The 25,717-nt window shown below is 35.5% G+C and overlaps 1 protein-coding gene across 3 annotated transcripts in view; it reads left to right on the top strand.

Annotated features, from left to right (window-relative positions):
- The window catches only part of LOC113044585 (neuropilin-2-like), a 70,523-nt gene that overhangs the window by 31,442 nt on the left and 13,364 nt on the right, over positions 1-25,717 (top strand). For all 3 annotated transcript variants that reach the window (XM_026204685.1, XM_026204684.1, XM_026204686.1), the window contains exons 4-14: positions 2,860-3,090; positions 3,954-4,109; positions 4,398-4,567; positions 6,161-6,316; positions 13,903-14,047; positions 14,437-14,786; positions 15,130-15,274; positions 20,699-20,782; positions 21,291-21,452; positions 24,270-24,529; positions 25,592-25,685. In XM_026204685.1, coding sequence (XP_026060470.1) covers positions 2,860-3,090; positions 3,954-4,109; positions 4,398-4,567; positions 6,161-6,316; positions 13,903-14,047; positions 14,437-14,786; positions 15,130-15,274; positions 20,699-20,782; positions 21,291-21,452; positions 24,270-24,529; positions 25,592-25,685 — 1,953 coding nt within the window. The remainder of the gene's footprint in view (positions 1-2,859; positions 3,091-3,953; positions 4,110-4,397; positions 4,568-6,160; positions 6,317-13,902; positions 14,048-14,436; positions 14,787-15,129; positions 15,275-20,698; positions 20,783-21,290; positions 21,453-24,269; positions 24,530-25,591; positions 25,686-25,717) is intronic.

Raw genomic sequence — 25,717 nt, 5'->3', positions numbered from 1 at the left:
TATATTATTATAATTACTGATATTTGTATATTTATATATAAATATAAACACATATTCATTCATTAATTCAATCATTTAATAATTTATCTATATTTATATTTATTTACTTATTTAGAATTTTTTTAAAGAATGTTTATTTTATTTATTTGATAAATATTAAATATGTATATATAAAAATCAAGTATATGTATTATTGAAACATGTTAAAAGTGCTGATAAAGAATTTGTATATTAATTTATAAATTAATAAAATGAATATTCAAATGTATAGTTCATAATAATGTATAATGTTCAATACAATAATATAGAAATATTATATATTTTTTATATAAATATGTATTATATACTATTTAAATATATGTTGTATAATATCATTTGATTGTAGCATAATATTGTTTTTCTATGATTAATTGAAAAGCAACATGTAAATAAATATATGATTAATTTAAATGTATAAATAATGTATTTGTAAATTTATGTATATATAAAATAAAAATAAAAACATGTATTTATTTATTTATTTATCATTATATTTGACCCTGGACCACAAAACCAGTCTTAAGGGTCAAATAAGCTGAATAAATAAGCTTTTCATCGGTGTATGGTTTATTAGGACAATATTAGGATATAACAATATTTGGCTAAGATACAACTATTTGAAAATCTGGAATCTGAGGGTGTAAAATAAATAAATTAATTAATTAAAATTGAGAAAATCACCTTTAAATTTGTCCAAAATGAAGTCCCTAGCAATGCATATTATTAATCAAAAATTATGTTTTGATATAATCACGGTAAGAAATTTTCAAAATATCTTCATGGAACATGATCTTTACTTAATATCCGAATGATTTTTGGCATAAAAGAAAAATCTTTTTTTTTTTTTTGACCCATACAATGTTATTTGGCTATTGCTACAAACATACCCCAGTGACTTAAGAATGCCTTTGTGATCCAGGGTCACACATTATTTTAAAAGTAAAAACTACCCCTTGAAAAATTTTGCCAGGAGGCAAATATTGCCCATATAAAAAAAGAGTCAGTTCTGACCCTAATGTCATGAAACATCATACTAAGTGGCCATTTCTATCAAATTCTAATCCCTAAGTTTGGCTCTGGTTCCTCCTTAATCTTTTATCCAGTTACACTGTTAGCACCGTTTGATTCTTGAGAGCAAGGCATGATGGGCCACACATTTGCCCAAGGTGAGCGCCGTGTGTATTCTGTATACTTTACAAACTGCGTCCATCTTCTCCCACCCACTTAGTCTTGTTTGTTTGGTTTAATCTCTCTTTGTCTCTCTCCACCTCATATTCACGCTTGTTTTCTCTGCGTCTCGTTTAGACAGCGTGCCGAACGGTGGCATCTCGAGCAGGGGAGTGGAGAGGTTCAACAGCAGTTTGAAATGTGAATTAGAGGGAGAGGGGTGTGCGAGAGCTCTCCGAGGCCAGGAATCAGTAACCACGCTTTCATTTTATGACATTTTTTCGCTCGAGTTTGTCTGGTAAACACATGCACAGAATACAGCACCGCAGCACACCGCTGAACAAGAGCAGCCACGTTCACCAGAAAATCTCAAAAGGTTTACGAGTGCTTGAAGAATTGCTTACTTTGGAAAATGTGTCTTTTTGATGAAAACACACACGTTTACAACAAATGTGACCCTGGACCACACTAGCATGTGGTCTTAACTAGCATGGATATATTTGTAACAAAAGCCAAAAATACATTGCATGGGTCAAAATGATAGATTTTTCTTTCATGCCAGAAATCATTAGGATATTAAGTAAAAATCATTTTCCATTAATATATTTAGCAAATTTCCTACTGTAAATATATCAAAACTTAATTTTAGATTCATAATATGTATTGCTAAGGACTTCATTTAGACATTTTTAGATTTTTTTGCACCCCCAGATTCCAGATATTCAAATAACCGTATCTCGGCCAAATATTGTCCTAATCTAACAAACCATACATTCATGGAAAGCTTATTTATTCAGAATTGAGACTTATGACTCAATTTATTCATTGCTATTAACTCTTTCCCCATCGTTGACGAGTTATCTCATCATTTAGAAGACAACTCTTCCCCGCCAAAGACACATTTTTACGGCTTTTCGTGTTTTCATTGTTATAGACTTGGGGGCGCTATTACACATCTTCTGAAAGAGTACAAAACCTCCCAAACAAAAACACATGTGAACAGGATGAAGAAAAGAGCAATCTCTCATGTAAACAGATGCAAATTAAAAATAATGTGATCATCAGCAATAGACAGCATATAAATAAAAACTGCATGATATTATGGAGTAAACTGTTGATCCAAGAAGTGGTATATGTCTGTGCAAGCTTTGGAGGTGTTGATGGAAGCACTTTACTGGATTTATACCTTGATAATCACACTGAATATTATCCAGATGTGATTTTCTCACCTTTTTGCTTAGAACTATACATTTTTATGAAAGCTACCTATATTCAAGTGTTGATAAAAAAGAATGCTTCAAACTAGAATAAAACAGAAGTAGAGGTAGAATAGAGGCTCAGATTTTTATTTTGCTGCATTGCATATTCAAATATTCATAGGCTATAGCAAAATATACTGGAGGCCATCAAATTTGAGTGAAAATCATCAAAATCGCTGGCAGTGGCTGGCAAAAATGCTGGCTATCAATCAATATATGTATTTATGTATTTATATTGAAAATATACAGAATATATATATATTACATTTTCTGAAGAAAAAAATGGGTCTGTCTTCCCATCCAAATCTTACCTCTTTACTCTAAGCTCCACTAATTAATTACAGTGTGCTATTTTAATCCACGTTTCTCTTGTGTGTTTCTGTCTGTTCTGCAGGAGCCGAACACTGTTTCCGAAATTTCAGCGCTCCAACCGGAGTGATTGAGTCTCCTGGTTTCCCTGACAAGTACCCTCATAACTTGGAGTGCTCCTTCATCATCATCTCTCCTCCTCAGACAGAGGTCACACTCACCTTCCAGACCTTTGACCTGGAAAATGACCCTTTGCTGATGGGGGAAGGAGAATGCAAGTATGACTGGCTGGATGTTTGGGACGGCCTGCCACAAGGTTAGTGCTTGTATTTTAGTCATATGCTCTATACATACACAAAGCCATGTTTTTTTTTTTTTTTTTTTATAAATGAGTACTTGTATTCTGTAAGGGTGCATTTAATAGATCTAAAGTGACAGTAATGTTACAAAATATTTAAATTTTGAATAAATGCAGTTCTTTTGAACATTCTATTCAGCAGTGTACCCTGAATAGAAGTTGTCTAGAAAATGATTGAACAGCACAACTGTTTTCAATATTGATAACAATAATAGGAAATCGGCATGTTAGAATGATTTCTGAAAGATCATGTGACACTGAAGTGTATAATTGTGCAAAAAAATTCAGCTTTGCATCACAGGAATTTTAAATTGTCATTTTAAATTGTATAAATATTTCAAAATATTACAGTTATTATTGTATTTTTGATCAACCAAATGCAGCCTTGGTAAGCATAAGACCATAAGAAATCTTCATTTAAAAATGTGTCTGTGATTTCTTATCTTTTTCCCTCATACCTTTTATCAAGTCGCACAAATAGTGTGTTGAAGATACAGTGTTCATAGAATTGTGAACATCTCAACCATTTGCACAGTAAGCCAAATTTCTTGGCTTCCCATCTTGCATGCTATCAATCTGGGATCAAACTCAGCTCTTGTCGTGCTGACATCTAGGGATCACATGAGCAAAGGAGAGGGACAGTAAATCAGGGATAAGTAGGAGAGAAATCAGAGGAATACTGTGAGGAAAGCTCGTAATCCACGGAGCCGAGGGAATTTGAGGCACGCGATGCCTCAGCAGATCCACTTCACACTGAGAACCGCTTCTAGCCTCTCTAACTGATCTCAGATCAGCTCATTTCCCTCCTTTCTTGTGTTCAGTGGGACCTCTGATCGGACGATACTGTGGGACGAAGATCCCTCCAGAGATCCAGTCTTCCACAGGCCTTCTGTCGCTGTCCTTCCACACTGACATGGCTGTGGCTAAAGATGGTTTCTCTGCCCGCTATAACATGACTCGCAAGGAAATTAGTGACAGTAAGTATCGTTTTTGTAGGAAAAGTGTATAATTTCCTGATCACGTCAGTTGTCTATCCCAGCAATTAAAAAGTAAACACTATGATGCAAAACATTATTTAGTTGTTTCTGTCCCATACAATCCTAAGTTAGCTACATTAGACCAATGATTTGTGTTTGGAGGCGGGACTGTCTTGTTTAGTGGACCAATGATAGACAGGGGAGTGTTCAAAGGGAGTGTAATTACATTAATAAGAAAAAATAGTACATGTATTTAGTTTGAATTAATATCTCTTTCTCTCTTATCAGCATTTCACTGTAGCAATGCATTTGGAATGGAGTCTGGTAAGATCTCTGATGATCAGATTTCGGCGTCCAGCTCATTTTATGATGGTCGCTGGCAGCCGCGTCAGGCACGTCTGAACAACGAGGACAACGCTTGGACGCCTTCTGAGGACAGCAGCAAGGAATACATACAGGTGAGCCAATCACACTCTAGAACGTATCGGTGGATTTGACATTCCTAATTTTTTTGCTAAATTAAATGTTTAATTTGTTAGGTGATGGAAGTCTCATTTGTTTAATTGGCATCATTCATAAAATATTGCAAGCACAAATTTGTATAATCGGTTCAGTTTTACATAATTTGCTGCATCAATTTGAATGATTTTAATGAGGCATACTTTAATGTCAGAACGCAATACTGTAAAGGATTTTTTTTTTTTTTTTTTTTTTTTTTTTTTTAATAATTTACCCAGATATACACTACCAATCAAAAGTTAAGATGTCTAGGTAAGACATTTTTGAAAGTCTCATGTGATGCATTTATCTGATCAAAAATACTGTAAAAAAATAACAATGTTATAACAATTTAAATGAACTGTTGTCTGTTGTTAATGTATTTTAAAATGTAATTCATTAATGTGATGCGCAGCTGTATTTTCAGCATCATTGCTCCAGTCTTCAGTGTCACATGATCTTTCAGAAATCAGTCTAATGTGCTGATCTGCTGCTCGAAAACATTAACAACAATGTTGAAAACAGTTGTGCTTTTTAATATTTTTGTGGAAACCGTAATATATTTTTTTCTTAACAGCAATTATTTGAAAAATAATATTTTGTAATATTATAATACATTATAAATACTTGTGACCAACTAAATGCATCCTTGCCAAATACAAATATCCATTTAAAAAAAATAATAAAAAATAATAAATAACTTTATAAATAAATAAATCCGACCTGCCTCAAACTGTAGCGTGGATTCATCTAGAAATATTCCATTTTATGAATGAAAAATGGGTTGCATTTGTTGAATATTCTGTCCCTCACAACCTCATTTGCGTCACATTAAAAAAGCCATTTACCTTGTCCTTGATTTGTTCCCTTTAATCCACTGGGATTCTCAGTCTCTCTCTCACACACGTGTGGTATATTCCTACACACCACTACATTTCCAGAACCTTCTACACCCTCAATAGAGCTCTCCGTCTTGCACATGAGCATACGCCCCTCAGCTTGAGCTGCGTTTGTTGTGTTGGTGCAGACCGATGATGCACGGAAGGTTGCTGTGATGCTAACTGCTCGATGATGGATGAGGATGGGCTAGAGAAAACCGTAGTTAGCAACCTTCTCCAGTGCTATTGATTTCAGAGTTCATAGCATCTCTCCACACACCCCTCACCTGCATCCAAACGGGTAGCATTCCTTCTTATTTTTGAAAGATGAGCATGTGTAGAGAGGTCATGGAGTTTTAATTAGACCAGTGATGCATCATTTTGTTGCATCTACTTTCATTGCCAAATTACTTGAATGTACTGTGTCAAACTTGAATTTTTTATAAAAAATAAATAAAATGGCATACAGTATCACTCAAAAAAAAAAAAAAAAAAAAAAAAAAAGACTGGTAGTGTATATTATACCACAGTTTTCTATAAAAATGTTTAAAATAGATGTATTATCTGCAAAGGAACTGTTCATTACTCATATCAGAAATCCTCATTGATCGGCTGTCAAAAGAAGCTAAGTTGGTTCCCTGTTTCCCACTTTCATCAATCACTCTCCTTTCCCAGGTGGATCTTCACTTCCTCAAGGTACTGACCGGGATCGCTACCCAAGGAGCCATTTCCAAGGAGACCCATAAGTCTTACTACGTCACCACCTTCAAACTGGAAGTCAGCACTAATGGAGAGGACTGGATGATCTATCGGCACGGCAAAAACCATAAGGTAAGGACCATGCAATCCGTTTATGTTCAGTATGTGTTTACAACTGACAAAGAATACACAACTACAAAAAAAAAAAAGAATCCATTTGTGAGAACAGCAGAGACTGGATTTACAAAAATCAAGACATTTTTAAGAACATTTTAGAATTATTATTATTATTATTATTTAAATATTATTTTACTTGAACATTTTTCCATTAATTTTTATTGTTTAGAATTTCACTTAAATATTTTAAGAACCACTTAATTATATTCTTAGGAAAAAGTATTTATTTGCTTACTCATGACGTTTCCCTGTTCTCATTTGATGCCCTGGTAAATCTTTAAGTATATGGAAGCCCATTTCCACTACTGAATAAAAAATTTAAATAGGTTATTGCCACTTTTTATCTCACATTTCTGACTTTTTTTGCATGATCTAAACTCACAATTGTGAGTAATAAAGTCAGAATTGCAAGATAAAAGCTCTCAATTCTGACTTTTTTTTTTTCATAATTCAGACTTTTTTTCTCTGTACTGCTTGATATGGACTCACATTTGTGAGTTATAAAGGCAGAATCCACATTTCAGAATTTTTTTCTAACAATTCTGATTTTTTTTCACAGAATTGCTAATTAAATCTCGCATTCCTGACTTTATAACACGTATAAGGATAAAAAAAAAAATCCTTGGTGGGAGGGGGACTATAATGTTCTCAGAATTGTGAGTTATAGATCACATTTCTGACAAAAATATCATTCTAATTATATAAAAAAAAATTGAGCTACAAAATAAAAATGTACATGTGATCATTTGCCAAGAAATTAACATTTCTAAGAAGTCATTCTGGGGATACAATATTTTTCCTATTTTTCTTTTCTTTTCTTTAGTAATGATAATAAATAAATAAATGATGTAACATTTTAGAAAGTTAATGTATTGTGAATCCAGCCAGGTCATATACTTATAAAACCTTATTTTGCCACCACACCTTTCAAAAACTATCATTAGACATTTGTTTTCACTAAAAATGTGTGCTTAAATAGGTTATTCTAATGAAATCAGAAGTTAGGTATTCCATTTGAGCACAAATCTATTGAATTTATTCTGAACAGAGAAAGTGACATGGGAACAGGTTGAGAGATGGTTATCTGGAGGTGGAGAACAATGAGGCCCTTTTTGCAGCCTTATCTCTCTGGCCGTTTCTAACGCCTGCGAGCTACCTGCCGTAAACACACCTGTGTGACCGGTCACACCTGGATCAGCGTGGGATATGCTGATACCTGTTCATACGTTGCTGGAATTCAGCGATCTGACCCATTCAAAGACTGTGTGTCAAATCATTTCCCCTTTTTAAATAAGTTGAGACTGATTCTAATAAATCTAATATGAACTTAGTTTTGAGGAAGGCAGGATTTTTTTCAAATTCAGTCACAGAGCTTTGAACCACCCTCAGTACTTCATCAAAAAAATATTTAAGAAGGATATACAGCGTTCGAGTTGTGAAGATGAATGCGGCAAAGTCAAATTATGATGAGGACACAACTAAGCAAACCCGACAGAAACGCTTTTGTTGGGCTAGCATTAGCATGGCTAGTAATTAAAGCATCAATCAACCACCGTTGCTTTATTTACCCCGCCTGCCCAGTGACATTCTTATCTCTGTTTTAGTTTTGACGTTGTCCGTCGCTTGAAACATCGTCTTTCTCATTTTGTGACAACTAATCCCACTCTAACCGTGCTGGCCACAGTTTAATCAGAGCCTCGGAAAGATGCTTATATTTAACTCTACGTTGCACCAAGGGATGCCGTGTAATAAAAGTGCTAGGATTAACCTTTTGGTCGTCTTTTTAGTGGATCTGCTTTTGATTAAAAGATTAGTCTCCTGTTTCGGAATAAGTCGCACGTGAAAGTAATATTGACCTGCAGACATGACCGGGCTTAACGCTCCGGATGTAGACAAATCCTGGTCTCAAACCACTTTTATTATAGAGTCTGGGATGTAAATTGTTCTTTGACAATTTTAAATCCTTAGAATATTGAATCATTATTATTGTTAATAGTTTTGAACGCATAGGGAAAGATCAATTTAATTATATAATGACAGGTGGTAAATTACACACACACACACACACACACACACATATATTCGTCTTTACATTCTTGTGCTTGCCAGTCACAGAACAAGGAACAATTGTAACCTTATTCTGAGGAACAAAGTGCTTTAAAATATCACAGTATTCACTTTGTTGTTTAATTTTACACATACAGTGAACACATTGCAAATACATCATGAATATTTGATACCACTCAGCATTACTGCATACACATATATACAATATATGTAGCACAAAAATGTCCTACAAGTGTGAAAAAATGCACAATAGCATGTTTATTATTACAATTCCTATAAATCCCTTGTGGACAGCAAGTAATAAATCTGTCACACACTCACTTGATACATGATGAATATAGTATATAAAGCCATTTAGCCTTTGTGTTTGCTGCCCTTGACAGAAAAGTGACGATTGGGAGAGGAAAACAAGAAAGACTGAAAGAAATTGGAATTAAGGGAGTGTTTTGTCATTTTTCCCCCATTGAGAGAACGCTTACTGGAGGGGAGCAGGTATTGTTGAGTAGTGAACACTTCAGTGTTCATTCGCTGTCTCCTTCACACACATTGTCTGTTTTCCTTCTCTTCAAGACGTTGCTTAAGGCTGGTGAGCCACCAACCGGAACCAGCTTCAGCTGTCAACATCTCCATCTAGAGATGAGTGAGGGAAAACAGGTGGACAAAGAAAAGAACATATTTAATTTGAGGAAAGACAGCTGAAAAGAATGACTTTATGAATTCATCCTGACGATTTCCCATTTTGGTTTTTCCTGATTAGTGCTGGTTTAGCTGGATTTCCAGCATATTGTTTCTGTTGTACATTATTTGACATTAAATGTATCATTATTTCTATTTATTGATTTTATTAAATGTATTTAATTATGTGGACTGAGGAGTATATTTTTTCAAAGGGATTAAAGTAGTATACAATAGTATAAGCATATTATTTATATATATATATATATATATATATATATATATATATATATATATATATATATATATATATATATATATATAGTTTTTTTTTTTTTTTTTACAAAACATATGTTTAGTTATATGAAAATTAATTATATGAAATTATATGAAAATTATATGAAAATTAATTAATTATATGAAAAAATAAATAGAAAAAAGATCTGCACACTGTTTCGCTCCCTTTATTCAAAAAGTAAAAAATAGCAACGTTTCGGTCAAAGACAAGGCAAACACTATTAATTATATGAAGACATTTTCATACAATTATTTAAATGATCAGGTACATGTAAATAATAGAGGTTATAGGCATTGAAGAAAAAAGAAATAGAAAGTTGATGAATTTTAATAAACAGTATTATAGGTTTTATTTTTTTATGATTTTTTTCATGTCATAATAATTCTAATGTACATTTTATATATTTACTCTGAAAACTTTCTCTTCTGTTCAGATATCTAGCCTTTAAAAGAAGAGTCATGGTTTAACCAACGTTGGGGAAAAGACTCATTTACTATTTTCTTAACTTAGTTTCTCTGCTCATGTCTTTTGGTAGACATACTCTTTCACGACTTTCATCAATACTTAAACACCTCGAGACCTTTTGTCCCCTAGCAGTCTGGATAGGATGTCTGTTCTGACCGACCCAGGGGTGGAGACGGACCCACGCAGGGTTTCACCTCCTAGAGTTATAGGGACAGTGGAAAGGGTCTTTATAATTTCATGATCTATCACTCGTAGAAACACAACATGGCAGGTTTAATTATTTAGTTACCTTAGCTAGTGCTCTACTTTCGCTGGATGGGCGGGACCATCCCATCGTGGGTCGCCCCGCCGCCAACTCTCTTGTTGTCAGGCAGATTTTGCTCTTGTTTACGACACTGACTCGAATAGCTTAAAGATTAAACAGCTTATAGCTCTATAGGCTATTCAAATTTTTTTGTCATTTCAATATGAAACAGGTCTTAAGGCTATACAAAGGCATTAGTACTCATCATTCAGTGCACAAAATTGCACAGTCTTTTCACAGCAAAATAGCAACTGATTGATTGTACAGGAAAAGGTCATTATTCAAGATGACTTGGTCAGACATCACGGGTTGCTCAGACCTCTTTATAATCTAAATTAACCTTTGAACTGTGTAACTAGGCTCATTGACAGGGGTCAAAGATCACCGTTGAACTACTGATGGAATCTTTGATCTCTGCAGGTGAAGAAAACCTTAATGCTTTAACCATAAGCAATTCGACCTCTGACCTTCCTTGACTGCTCTTAAACTGTACCATATTTATTTTCCTTGTGTTTGATCTACACCTAGTTCTTGTGTGATTAGTAGTTTTTAGTAGATGCCATTTGATGTAGAAAGAACAAGGCTTGTAAGAATGGAAATACAGTTCATTATGTCAGTCTTTATTGAGGTTAGATCTTTGGATATTTAAATTTTACAACCCATTTCTTTCTTTTTGTTTTGTTGAACTACATTGTTTCAATAAAATAAAGATACCTAACTACATAAAAATAAGTGCTTCATTCATTCCTGAAAAATATTTGACACAGAAATTTACATACAAATGGTTTTACGTATAATTATTTTGTAATTATTAAAGAGTAATTGAAATGTAATGTTAAATGCATTTCTATGTTTTTTTTTTTGTTTTTTGTTTTTTTACAAATTCTATAGACAGAAATGAAACAAATAATGTAAAAAAAAAATATATTTTATTTATTTTCAGGCAGATGTGTTATGTAAATGTAATTATAAGTTTACAAACCATTACCAATTAAATTTCACATGCAAATGCACAGATGTTACAAATTATTAACAAAAATTTACGTAAACATTATTTTATGAATGATTTTCAAATACAAATAATTTACTCTAAAATATGTTTCTAAAAACAATGTTGCATATATTTATGCGGGATTGAACTGTGATTGTACAAAGTTGTGAATAAAACATTTAATTTTAAATTTAATTGGTTTATTTAAAATAAAATGAAAATACTATTTTTGTTGAGGATTTTTTTAACCCCAAAATTCCATGTTTCGTTATTATTATTTATTTATTTATTTATGTATTTATTTATTTTAAATAATTTTTGTAATCTATTAGCAAATTATTTCTGAGTTAAAATAGTTTAAAACTAATAGCTTAAAACTACACCAGTTTTTGTTTTGGCGCGGTTACATAGAAATGAATGAGTCGCACTGAATGGACTCTTCTTGCATCCCGCTCAGCCTCGGGTTGATTCTTGTCAAATTAAATATGCCATTTACTCTGATTGGGGACCAGTCCATCTTTCTCATATTTATCTGGTAATTCTGATATTTTCTTCTCATGCTTTTCCAGTCTTGTTGATTGGTCTGTGTCATCATCTCTCAGACCCTGTTCTCCTCCTCACTGTCTCTTTCGTTTAACCTCTGTCTTCTCGTCCATCGTTACCCGTGAACTCTGCGGAGCTGCCTCAATGTTTTGCCACAGAGCTGGATGGCTGACTGCGTCCTACTGCAGCGTCTAGAAAGGGGTCATCCGTCTAGTCAACTGTCTGTCTGTCTGGCTTCAGCAGCGACAACACATTCGAGATCAGCATTTTAAAAAAAGGGTTTGAGAAAACCTTCCCCCACCACTCCACCCTTCCGTCACTGCATCATTGAAGCATTATGAGTGTGGTCCTTTGTGAGTGTGCCGAATTCCCCGACTGGGAATACACACACACATACACACTCACACAGAGTTGATAGAGCATTTGTAGCCTTGAGCGTATAGCACAGAAAGGGATTCTTCCATATGGATTGCTCTGCCCAGAGCCTGTAACTCTCAATGGGACGTGACTTGTGGCCACTGGATAGAGAAGATGAGGCGAACAATGGGGATGAATGAGGTTTAGGCCTTGAGGATAAAAGGAATGGGGGGAAATTTAACGGTGGTGAAAATGAGTTCAATAGACTCTTTGTTTGTCTTCGTCTAATCCACTACTTTTCTGGTGCCACTTGACTTAATCAGCTCGTTTCACTGCCTCACTGGTGTCGGTCATAGTCGCAGCTTTGTAAGTAAGCCAGGATACTTGTGTGTATAGTGTGTTCACTTTTGAAAGTCTTTACAGCCCATCTTGGCCTCTGTTACACTTGATCTCAGGTGAGGAATGTTTTCGGTTGGCTAAGACACATCCAGCATTCAACCACCCACATGGATGGAAGAACTCGGATGTTTTTGTGTGTGTGTGTGTGTGTGTGTGTGTGTGTGAGGGAGGTCATGTGTTTTCAAACCTTCATAAGTTACAATCTCCTGTGCATTTGTTTTTAAGCCCTACGCCAGTAGGTGGCGAACAATGTCTACCTTTATAAATGACTAGTTAAATCATTTACAGCAAATCATTCATGAACAAAGCACATTTGCGTCATTGAATCATTCATTCAACCGATTCAAAGTGACTGTTCTTCAAATGCACTCGTGCAGTTAGTTCAATTGACTGTTGTTAGTAATAAAACAAGTGATTCTTTATGAGTGAGTCGTTGAATAATTAATTGAACTGTTTTCTTTAAAACCATAATTAATTCATGAAGAAAACAGGTGACTGGTCTTAAAATGTCTTAAAAAGTCACTAGCTTCATGAATCCAGATAGCTTCATGAAGTCATTGAGTCATTCATTCAACCAATTGATCCTGGAGCACTGATTCATTCAGAACTTAACTAAGTGCCGAATAACTCAATATTAACTTCTTGTTTATTGGACTGTTGTATAAATCCTTACTTTCATTAGCTTTAGAAATTTTTACTACTTCTTCTTTTTGAGCTTTGATAGCTCATATCTTTTTGTAATACCATTATGTGACTTAAACCTAGAGCTTACTAACTGCATATCTTGTGTTTTCCTTATTTTTGAGTGTACATTGGTTTACATTTCTGTTATCTGTCAATCAATTATTTCTACATGGGAACTTCCTCTCTTATCTTTAGAGGTTTTTCACTGGTGTTCAGTTTCCTTATCACACTTTACAGATAACTGTAGGATCTCTTGTTGTTTTGAGTTATGTGGATAAGAGTGTTTTATTAATGAAGTTTTATACTGTTCCAACCTTTAATTTGTAACATGTTTTAAGGAATGTCTTTGGGGAAAAAAGAAAACAGCAGAGAGAAAATTACATTTACCGAAGATGGGTGACTCTATGCAACTTACAGTTGTTAAGACATTGCTAGAGTGTTCTACCTGATGGATAGGTTTAGGTTATGGTCTTGTTTGAATGATGAATTAGCAAGCATCATCAGTATGCTTCAACCATGCTAATAGATCATTCCCACTGTACATATCAAACTAAGATGTCCTTCAGCTGAATACCTCTTAAAACTGGAGGAATAATATTTATTTTCATTTGTCCCGACTATCTTGCATGCAAGAAAACAAAAATCTAAATAGGAGTATCATGAAGGGTTTGGAACAGTCCACTCCTTCAGAACAGTGAGTAGTTTTGTTGATGCTTTGCAGCAAGTGTAATCAGTGTTGTGTTTTCTCTATGTTGCAGACTTTTCATGCCAACACTGACCCATCTGAGGTGGTTTTGAATCGTATTCCCCAGCCCGTTCTGGCACGGTTTGTTCGTATTCGACCACAGCTCTGGAATAACGGCATTGCACTGCGCTTTGAGCTTTATGGCTGCCAAATTACAGGTGAGTGTTTATAGTTGCATGTCTTTTTTCATCTTAACATACAGTGTATATTTATGAGGTTTTTATATAGCTTTTGTCTGTTTAAAAAAAAATACCAAAATATATTCCCCTCGGTTGAAGATCTTGAATCTATGTTTGTTCACATTCATGCATTTTTTATGTATTTATTTATTTGTTTTTTGGACCCTTTTTTGGGACCTTTAGATGAAACCCTTTAAAAAAAATAAGAATATGGAGCATAAGGCAGAAAAAGAAACATCAGTTTTATTCAGAGAACGGTATTAAGTTTACTGTGAGACACTTTGGATAACAGTGTCTGATACATGATAATTTCATCATTTGAAGGCTGAAGTAAATGTGTGCTTATCTCTCATTCTCTTTTCTCTCAGATGCTCCTTGTTCGGAGCTCCAGGGAATGCTCTCCGGGCTCCTCCCTGATTCCCAGATCTCCGCCTCCTCGGTGAGGGACCTTCACTGGGCTCCTGGAGCAGCACGTTTGGTGGCCAGCAGATCAGGTTGGTTTCCTGGCCCTGCCCAGCCTATAGCTGGAGAAGAATGGCTCCAAGTGGACCTCGGGACACCCAAGACAGTGCGCGGAGTGATAACCCAAGGAGCACGGAGCGGGGAAGGAGGAACCAGCTCGGAGAACCGGGCTTTCGTTCGGAAGTACCGTCTAGCACACAGCCTGAATGGGAAAGACTGGAACTTTGTAATGGATAGCAAGACTAGCATGCCCAAGGTATTTATTTTGGCCAAATCATAGTATGCAAATCATAGTATGCAGACTGTATTTGGTATGAAACTGTAAAACTATATTTGGGGTGAACCAAGTCTATTAGATGGTATTCCAAACTGATCAATCATCTAGACCGGCTTGGATCAATGAATCATCATAAACGATCAGCTAAAACCATTTTTTAGGATATTCCAGTAGGGAATCAAACCATTTGGAACTCAATTGAATTGTCAGAGTTACCAACTAAACATGCTATTCTGATTATTTTACTAGCAGGTTAACCACACCTGTGACACCTGCGAGACCGTGTGAGACAGTGTGTGTAAAATATCCTTTCGTTCTGTAGCTTTTTGAGGGGAACACACACTATGACACCCCAGAGCTGAGGCGTTTTGAGGAACTGGCCGCACAGTTTATCCGCATCTATCCAGAGCGCTGGTCTCCGGCAGGGATCGGAATGAGAATGGAAGTCCTGGGCTGCAACCTGCCAGGTAGGACACGGCTCTCAAATACGCCACTATCGTGAAATCATAAGCTAAATGACTCGGTGATGATTGGGCAGTTCCAGTTGTAGGGTGAAATTTATTCTCCGTCTCTACAACTGACACCGAGCAGCTGCCCAGAAACGCACCGTCAGCTGAAAGCTATTGCAGCTTGTACAATGTTTTATTTTTTCATTTCTGGTGAGGAGAAGTAAAAGAGAATGGATAGAAGAGAAAATAGAAACATGGAAACAGGGTTTGTCTGTAAGCGAATTGGATAGGTGAAAACAACCATTAAAAATTGGTGGAGGCTGGATGAATTTTGTAAGGCTGTAGTGTGACGCCTCAGTTGTGTGTGTGCTGCATACACTATTGTTCAAATGTTAGGGGTCAGTAAGATTGTAGAACATATTTAAGACAGTAACACTGTGAAGTATTATTACAATTTAAAATATCTGTTTTCTACTTGAATATATTTTTTAAATGTAATTTATTCCTGTGATGCAAAGCTGAATTTTCAGCATCATTACTACATTTTTTCTATCTGACTTACTAGAGCATCAACCTGGATGAATACATTCCCATGCCTACAATATAAACATGAAAGCCACACTTACACTACTATAATCCGAAGGCGACCCTCTGTGCCAATTATCCTCTCTGTTGTATAATTTATCATAGAGCTGCTGGAGAAACATCTGATTGAGTGTGTATGTGTGTATGCAAATGTACAGTATGCTCCAGTTTTATGTGCGAAAACCAAATGCTCTAAGTTTTAGAGACCTTCATCATGTATCATGTATGTTTACGTATATATATATATATATATATATATATATATATATATACACTGTATACACACATAAAAAATTTTTATTGTGAGGAATGGAAATTCATTCAGTTCGGGTCTAATTATTATTATTCTTTTTTTTTTGTTATATGAAGGTGAATAAATGAATACAGAAATGCCATTTTGGTGAACTATCCCTTTAAGAAGCACAACCTCTCTCTCGATTCCATTCTTTTGTTTGAACTTCCTCTCTTTCCCACCAGTTGTTTTCAGGGAGTGTTCTTGCTGTGTAAATGTTTTTCTTTTGGTCCTGTTCTTCTCACTTCTCCTCGTCCTTCTGTTTCTCATCAGAGAGAACATATTTCACTTTTTCCCATGTTCTCTCTCCCACACACACAAACTCACGTTATACATGTTCATCCCACGGAACAGCTGTTGTTGTGTATGCAAACATATACTGTACCTGCCCACACTGTGTTACTTACTTTGTTCTTGGTTTAATCTCCCAGTGACTTCTTGTGTTCTGAGTGGTTGATTGATTATAAAAAAATTTAAAGTTACATTTAAATGTAGTTCTTTTGTTTGTCAAAATATAATAGTCAACATTTGAAGTGGATCAAAAAAGTTCATCAAAGTTGTCTCAAGACGAGAACGCCATTTGGTTTTATGACAACTTTGATGAAAGGTTTTGATCCAAATGTTGACTAGTGTATTATCAGATCATTAATCAATCTTTTTTTTTTTTTTTTTAATCTCAGCCATGTCATCATATGAGCATATTTTCAGTTCCTCTGATTTTAAATGCTTTGATCATTATGAAGTGATCAAATGTATATATTATATAGTACATTGCATGAATCTGAAGTGAATTATGGGGCCCCAAAGGCAGCTATTTATTTTCCCGGCATGCACTATTGCTCTCTGCTGCCTTGCCAAGCTGTGATTGGCAGGCTGAAATATGCAGGAAAGCTTTATGCATAATTGAGGCTCTGTTATTTATTTATATATCTATTTTTTATTATTGATTTATTATTTTTTGCTGAATCAGGGTCTTTGGAGAACGGCGTGACAGCTTTCCTGTAGAAAGAGTGAGAATATGATGAAAGCAGAAATGACAGGACAAGAGTAGAGGAAGAGAGAAGGGAATGATATGGATATGAGCTGAGAAAGGGGAAGCTGAATGCAATGGATGGAAGACAGATTACAGCTATCAATAATATGCTTTCATTTCTTTGCCTTACTTCCCATTACTTCCAGCACACTCAGACATGCACACAGACACAGACACACACACACACAAACACACTGGAGGCAGTGATCTTCCCGCTAGTCTTAATCACATTAAGGCAACTGCAGCCTGCGGTGAGGTGTACGGTTACACGTATTCTTTAAAGAGACGGATAACATACACAGCCATTTTGAAACAGCAATAACCTTCACACTGGGAAAAGACTATAAAAATAGGGCCCAATGTACTGTTAATATGAAGGATATTTCTGTATTGATTTTTCACAGGTGTTTAATCCATATTTTGAATTACACATTGAATTGTGTTGTGTTGAGTTAAAAAAAAATCACCATAATTTAGAGGATGATGTCTTTGCAGAAAATTACATGCACCTGTTTTTTTTTTTTTTTTAAAGATGTTTTTCTTCCTGTGTTTAAAAACTTAATGACTGAAATTTGAGAATATGTTTGTAGGCTACTAAATTTAAAAGTTAGTGCACAGAAATAATTTGCTATCATACTTACACACACACAAATACAGAAGCACACACACAAAATAAAATTCTGTCATATAATTAAAAAAAATGAAACATATTGAAAATTATTTTTGTTAATTGAAATAAAGTTGAAATAAAGTAATAGTTGCAAATCTTAAACACACATATATTTATATATATATTTAGAAAATATTTAAATGTATATATTTATATATTTATATTCTTAAATTTTATATTATACATACATATATATATATATATTAGGGGTGTAACGGTTCACAAAATTCACGGTTCGGTTCGATACGATACACTGATGTCACGGTTCGGTTCGGTTCGGTTCGATACATTTTAGATACAGCAAAATGTAAAAACATCTCAACTTTTCAGAATGCCGCAAGCGCACCGCGGGTCATGTGACAAGAACCAACCAATCAGCTTCATCCTTTCCCGTAACAACGTTGAGAGCTCAGCCAAGATGAAGGAACAGCTGATCATAGTTGTATATGGATTGCAATTTTGAAATAAATTCAGTAGCAGAGCTACTGCAAGCGATTTTTAGAGCTGCAAATCCATTTATCCTTCGCTGAAATTTCCGCGTCTCATGGAGAGAGCACGTCATTGTTGCTTAGCAAAGACAGATGCCTCATGAGCGCTTCTGCCCGAGCGCTTTGGAAAGGAGGAGAAAGACGCGCTTAGCGTTTTCCATGCGTTTTTAGGCACGATATGTGAACGGCCCCTAAGGCGCTCGCTCACTCAGCACGCGCTGAAGGCTCGTTGCAAAATGTCTAATGCATTTAACAGACCAGAAATATAAGATCCTAAAATAACCAACAGGTCTGGTGTTTGGGTTGGATTCCCTGTAAGCTATAGTGTCTAAATGCTGCAGGGATAGTTTGCTGCGTGCATGTTTCTCCTTTTTTTCGTCTTTTCCCAGATAGTACTGACGCATATATCCCAGATATTCCCGCTGGTGTTTTTTTTATTTATTTATTTTTTTATTCCCGCTGGTGTACCCTGTCATGTTGCAGATGCGACATACCGTTGTTTTTTTTATCCACCACTCTCTTGCCATCACCATTATAGCTTAAAGGGAATCCAAAGTGCACCCAAACACCAGACCTGTTGGTTATTGGGGGATCTTCTCATTTCTAGTCTGTTAAACGCATTGGCTATTTTGCAACGAGCCTTCAGCGCGTACTGAGTGAGCGAGCGCCTGCTGAGTAGCCTAACATAAACATATAAGATGGTGTTTTTTTCTTCTTCGGGAGTGTCAGGGGCGTTGCCTGTTACGTTGTTTGGGTTATTGGGCTACCTTGTTGAACGCATATCATTATATTTCTTTCTCTCTCTTTTTTTTTTTTTTTCAAATATAATTAATTACTCCAACGAACCGTTCGGTATACATAATGCGTACCGCGTACCGAACCGAAAGCGTCGTACTGAACGGTTCAATACGAATACGCGTATCGTTACACCCCTAATATATATATACATATATATATATATATATATATATATATATATATACACATTAATTGTTTGATATCATTATTATTTTGATATCTTGTGTGTGTGTGTGTGTGTGTGTGTGTGTGTATGTGTGTATATATATATATATATATATATATATATATATAATACAAAAACAACACTGCCATTCACATCACACTTTTGCAGTGAAACCTACATGCAAAGCGGTTGTTGAGAAGGATGCATAATTATTTCTACCTTTTAGAACAGCCTTGGAGTGTAAAAGTAGAAGAACAGCGGTTTGTGACAACGTTCCCTATATTTGTCTTGTCTGTTGTGCTGACACAACTGTCACATCTCTGAAAGGTCAAAATCATTACACCGTGACACACAGCGACCTTTAAACACTGACAGAGCATCTTCACGGCGTGGAGAGTGTTTGCACACGTGTGTACACATGCACCAGCGTAGTCCCACACAGGTGATGATATTTATCTGTCATCCCTGCACTAATTGAATCAGAAGACAAAGAAAAACAAATGGACAGAGACTGCAGGTGTGGAGGCATATGAAAGAATGATGGAGGGAAAGAGGATGGCGTAGAGAGGGAGGCAGTTAGCGATAGGGCAGAGGAAGTGGTATTAACTGGCTAATTGCTTCAGAAAAGGCCATGGCATTACAGTGACAAATATCACCAGCTGTGGCTCACCTTTTATGAATTCAAAATATTAATGTATGCACCGATTCGCTTCCTTTGCAGAAACTACTGTGAGTGACCGTTCGGTTTGTGTGCTAGATGTACTTCTCCACTTATTTAAGTCTACAACCTTTCACTTGATTCTGTTTGTTTTTAAGGTAATTTAAAAGATTGCTAAACTATTATTTCACCCACTAGAAATCTGAATATTTTTTTTCTGCAAGAAAGAAAAATCACAACTCTCTTAAACGTCATTACATAGAATAATAAAAATAATCTTTGCACTTTTTTAAAGAAAAACAAAAAACCTAAATTGCTGTTGTTGTTGTTGTTTTTTTTGACATATAATGGATTGAAGGTCCTGTATATTAGTATGCATGTATGTATAAATGTGTAGTGTTCATTCAACACCCCATGGCTTGTCTGGGTTTTCTCCCTAAAGCATTACCATCCATCAGTCTGATGTCATCATTTAAGACGGATGCAAAAACCTGCAGGCGATACGGGGACAAAATTATAGTTTTGCACAGGATTGCATACTGTGCTCATAGTTTATGTTCGCCTCTGCGCTGGCATAAATTCAGAGATTGGAGCTTTATGATTTAATTTATGAGTATCTGACTCATGGCTGGCTGCATAATTAAAATGAAAGGAATCTCATTTGAAATGGAAAGAAAAAGAGATTTGTTTGAATGGAATTGCATTCTTGTCTGGGTTAAGATAAGATTGTTAATTATGTGTTTCCTCTGCAGAAACCTCCACACCAGCTGTAGAGACATCCAAACCAACTCAAGCCTCCTCTGTAGAAACCAGCACAATGCAGAAACCCAGTCCAGGTTGGTTTAGATCTAAGCACAGAATATATGCATCATTTATATTTATTTATTTATTTTACAATACATGATTTAAGCCTGAGTAGGTTTCAGAAACAAATCAGCCACATTTGGGTTGTTGTTGCATGCATATGTGAAATGGAAACTAATCAATCTACCAATTATGCATTGTATTGTATTTTCACAAGGGAAACTTTACTTAAGTAAAGTGCTTGTTAATGCATGGAGCAATATAATATTTCAAAACTACATAAATATGTGCATGTGACCTGTAAGCACTTTATACCACCTTTTTGGTCAATAAATATCTCTTTAACATAAGTTACACTCTCTATCAGCATTTTCCGTGGCTTTTTGGCAGAATTGTTGAGATATTTTATATTTTTGCACATTGATGCAGCTGAAGTCAAAGGTCAAAACTCAGTTTAGTTTAAAGTGCCGTTAGCCGTCCAATGTTTTGCCAGTGTTGATGAATATTAATGCGAATGTATTGATGTACTCTCTCTGTCAGTTACCAGCGCTGCCCTGCCGTCTCACAAAGGACTGTGTGATTTTGAGCAAGGTTTGTGTGGTTGGACCCTTGACCCCGATTCTGACCTCAGCTGGGCGCTACACAGCTCCAGCAAAAGCACCGCCTTGGGTCAGAGTCAAGATCTTTCCATGGGCTCAAACAGTGAGTATCACACACACACACACACACACATGCACATTCACATGCATATAGAGGTCGTCATGCCTGTAGGCTCCAGTCTGTGTTCATGCTTGGAAACACAAAGCCTTTACAAAAACAATCTCTCACACACATTATATTATATTATATTATATTATATTATATTATATTATATTATATTATATTATATTATATTATATTATATTATATTATATTATATTATATTATATTATATTATATTACATTACATTACATTATATTATATATAGGAATAAACACAAACAGTTTAATTCATTTTTTTTTTTTGTATTGTTATTTCTATATAATATAGCATTATTTTAAAATATGGCATTTTTTACGCCAAAATTCAACTAGCTTTTCCATAAAAGATCATGTTGGCAAAGTTTTGGGAGTGAACTTCTTGACTTGCACCAAACCGGTAATAACCAGCATAAACCAGCCGGGACCACATAGAAACTGATGCCAGTTTAAACCCAGCAGGGTATCTTGTGCCCTGTTCTTCATGTAATATGACTTAATTCTAACTCCAAATCAGTTTCCCATAATCATTTTAACACCTCACCCAGATGAGAAGCAGCTTGACTGTTTCCAGAACAGACTTTTAGTTTTCTAACTTCGGTACATGTTCGCGTAAACTCCTGTGACCTCATTCCCTCTATACACGGCTCTGCTTTCCACATGTCAGCCACTGGCATGAGATCTAGAAGAGAAAAACAGGATGAATGCTCGGCATGCTTTCTCTCCTCCTTTCTCTCTCCCGAAAACACTGTCAGACTCCCTCTATTTCTATCCCATGACACATCCCAATTAGAAGCGCACACCAAGAACAAAGCATGGCAGTGAAGAAAGAAATAACAATCATTATTTGATTGAAAGCTGGGAGTCCGTGGGCTGCAGATTACTACCTATTTATCAATATGAAAACAAGATTTACTTTCCTAGTACACTTTCTGGTGAATGACTGGGAAAGAAAGAAACGATGTCATGCAAAACTTTACTTTTAATATCGCATCAGCCTCCCTTGTAGTTTTCGAGTTTGGCTTAAATACACATCTTACATTTTTTTTTCTTCATTGATATTTAGTTTTATTCTGAAATGCATCAGACTATGAAAGTAGAATAGGTTACCATTTCACATGACACTCGTGGGCATGTGTTGCAGTCATTTCACCAAATTTAAGAGTCAAGTGTTGACATGGTAAAATCATTGTAACGCTTGGTCTCGACTAACAATATTGCTTTAATTAAAAGGCAGCAACAGCAATATGACTGGGATGGGATTGTTCAATAAATAATTACATTAATTATTTACAATAAACACAATTAATAATTCTTTGGCGTAGTAATATCGCTGTAGGCTGTGTAATTTTGCCCAGCATTAATATAGAATTCAATTGATGTGAGGTCGCTGCCACTGGTTTGAATATTTTGGCTGTTTTACAGCAGTTTCAAATTCGGCTCATTCTGTCAGATTTTAGAGCTATACTGTAGATTAAAAAAAAAAAATTAACAAAAAAAACAACAATATTTATTTGAGAAATCTTTCTGTATCATTACTAAAACCTTCACTGTCACCTTTGGACAATGCATTCTTGCTGAATACAAGTATAACTTTTATTTAAAAAAAAAAAAAAAAAAAAAAAAAAAAAATGTTTACTGACCCCAAACTTTTAACAGTAGTCATTATATACTGTATCATATATGGGTTGTACATGGTGCTATGCAATATTGTTTAAGGATTTATAACCATTTAAAAGTGTAAAAAGTATTTCAATTTCCTAGGACTCTTTTCTGGAAGAAAAAATCTGTTCAGACTTCAGAGGTGCGGATTCTTGTGGAAAACGGCATTTCCCTCCATGTATTCCAGTCCTTACACCTGCCTTCCAGGCGGAATTTTGCATAGACTTCCATGTACTTAAAGCCTCTTTCAAGAGATCATTATTCGTTTCCCCTTATAAATATAGTTCTTGCGATCAAAAGGGGGATTTTTTTTTTCACATAAATTAAAGATATTCGCTCCCCACCCCTTCACATCTCCTCATATATGCATTCCCAGTGAAGTTAAGGGGATTGTTATCCTAAACCTATTTTAAATTCATTGCCTTGGAATATTTTAAATGCTCTCTCTGAAAGACTTAACAAGCCATGCCGACAGCTGCAAGGTGTTATAGGCGCTTTCTGACAGTTCTCAAAATGTTTAAGACTCCAATAGGTCACATGACTCCTCCTTGTCCAATCGGATGGCTCAGAGAAATGCCGGGCCGCCACCACATGAGCTTTTTTCAAGATCCTTTTGACCTTGAAATGTCTGGAAAGATTATTCACAAATATATAGAGAGATAAAAGAGTGCGCACCTGTCTCTCCACTCTTTCTTCACTGTGGGGGTCATGCCGTGTTCCCACTTAAAGCTCTTTCACTCTTAGCTTAGCAAACAGACACCTGCCGTCACCTAAAGTGCCTAGTGAGCTACCATCGCTATTACTAATGACAAAGTGCTTGACTTTTCCCACAATGACACACTTGACTTTTCTATGTAATCACACAGCATGACGTTTAGATGGGCGGGACAAGAGAAACGGGTTGCTTGGAAACACAGTTTGGGTTGGGGAAGTGATCACTGGCTGTTTGATTATTCGGGACCCACGGTGACACAAACCAGAATGTTAAAATGTCATGTGCTGAATGGCACTTTTTGCCCAGCAGGGAATAAACAAGATTGCATGCGAAAAACCAAAAGGCTGCAACATTTTCATCTGTGGCTCTGTGTGATATGCCTTGCTGTGTTTGTTCTCTCACAGGTTTGGGAAACTACCTGTACATCGAGGCCAGTCCTGAGACGCAAGGCCAGAAAGCCCGGCTGTTCAGTCCCAGTGTGGATCCTGACACCGGACCTCTCTGTCTGATGTTCTCCTATCAGCTGGAGGATCAGGGAACCCTGAGGGTCCTGCTGCAGAACAAACACCAAGAGGAAACCCTGCTCTGGTCCCTCCGTGGAGACCAGGAGCCCATCTGGAAAGAAGGGCGGACCATCATACCTCAGTCTCCTAATGAATTTCAGGTAAGCAGATTAGACAAGATATACAGTAAAATGGGATTATATAAAAAATGTATGGTAATTGTTGGTAAATAGTGTTGATAAACCTAAAAATACCATTTGCCTGGTTTTCATTATAGATTTGCGCAAAACTTGTGCCATACTTAATAATGGCAATTAAAAACTACTGCGAAATGGATTAATTTCCATTAACTGATGTTATGTGACTAAAACATAACTTTTTTTCTCATGCAACAAGTCATAGTGACGGATATTGGTAGGTTTACGTATTTCGCACCCAATTAAAGTCAGTAATATTAACTTTTATTAACTGTATGTTGCTGTTGAAATTTTCTTCACCAGGCTTTTGTAACTAGTTTTACCAGCGTGACTACCATGTTCAACTAACATTTTCCTTGAAGATCATGTCGCTGGTCTAGTTTCTAGTTTTATTTCTTATTTTTTCTCTTTTTTTGTTGTAAGCAAAATAACTTAACTTGAGATCACAAGAAAAAATATGTTTTGGTCTTGAGAAACCAAAATAAACTGTAATAGTGGTGTTAAAAATGTGAGATTAATCGGGTCAATCTCATACATTTCATCCCAAATTCACATGACATAGTGATTTTTTTTTATATTTTTATTCAAATATACACAACATTTTTGTCTATTGTAAAGTATTTTTATTAATTGTTGCACTACTTTTGTAATTGTTGATATTAACAACAACAATAAAAATAATGATAACGGTTTTTTTGTACTTTAAAAAGTTTAAAGTGAGATTCTAATGAGAATTATGAAATTATAATGGAATTTCAAACAATAAAAATAAGAGATAATGTTTTGCTACCAAAATCATTATGGCCCCAAAATAGGCTTCATTTTATTTATGCACAAATTCATTTCTTTTGACTGTGAGGTAAAATGTGACAGAAATATATCAGTGAACATCACTTTAGAAACACCAAAGCATAATATTTACTTGAATCTATTGACAGCCCAAATGATTACTCATTTGAATCATCATTGTTTACTTGACTTTCTGTCAGAAATCATGGTGACATGTTCTCATATTTCATCACACAGGTGGTAATCGAAGGATTTTTTGAGGGTACCAAAGGCCATATCTGGATTGATAACATCCACATGAGTGTAAACACACCACTGGAAGAGTGTACTCGTAAGTGTGCACGTTTCATCTTTTTCTTCCAC

This window comes from Carassius auratus, chromosome 26 (genome assembly GCF_003368295.1).
Source record: "Carassius auratus strain Wakin chromosome 26, ASM336829v1, whole genome shotgun sequence".
Classification (NCBI taxonomy): domain Eukaryota; kingdom Metazoa; phylum Chordata; class Actinopteri; order Cypriniformes; family Cyprinidae; genus Carassius; species Carassius auratus.
Note: the sequence above shows the minus strand (reverse complement) of the source record. Positions and strands in the feature narration are given on the sequence as shown.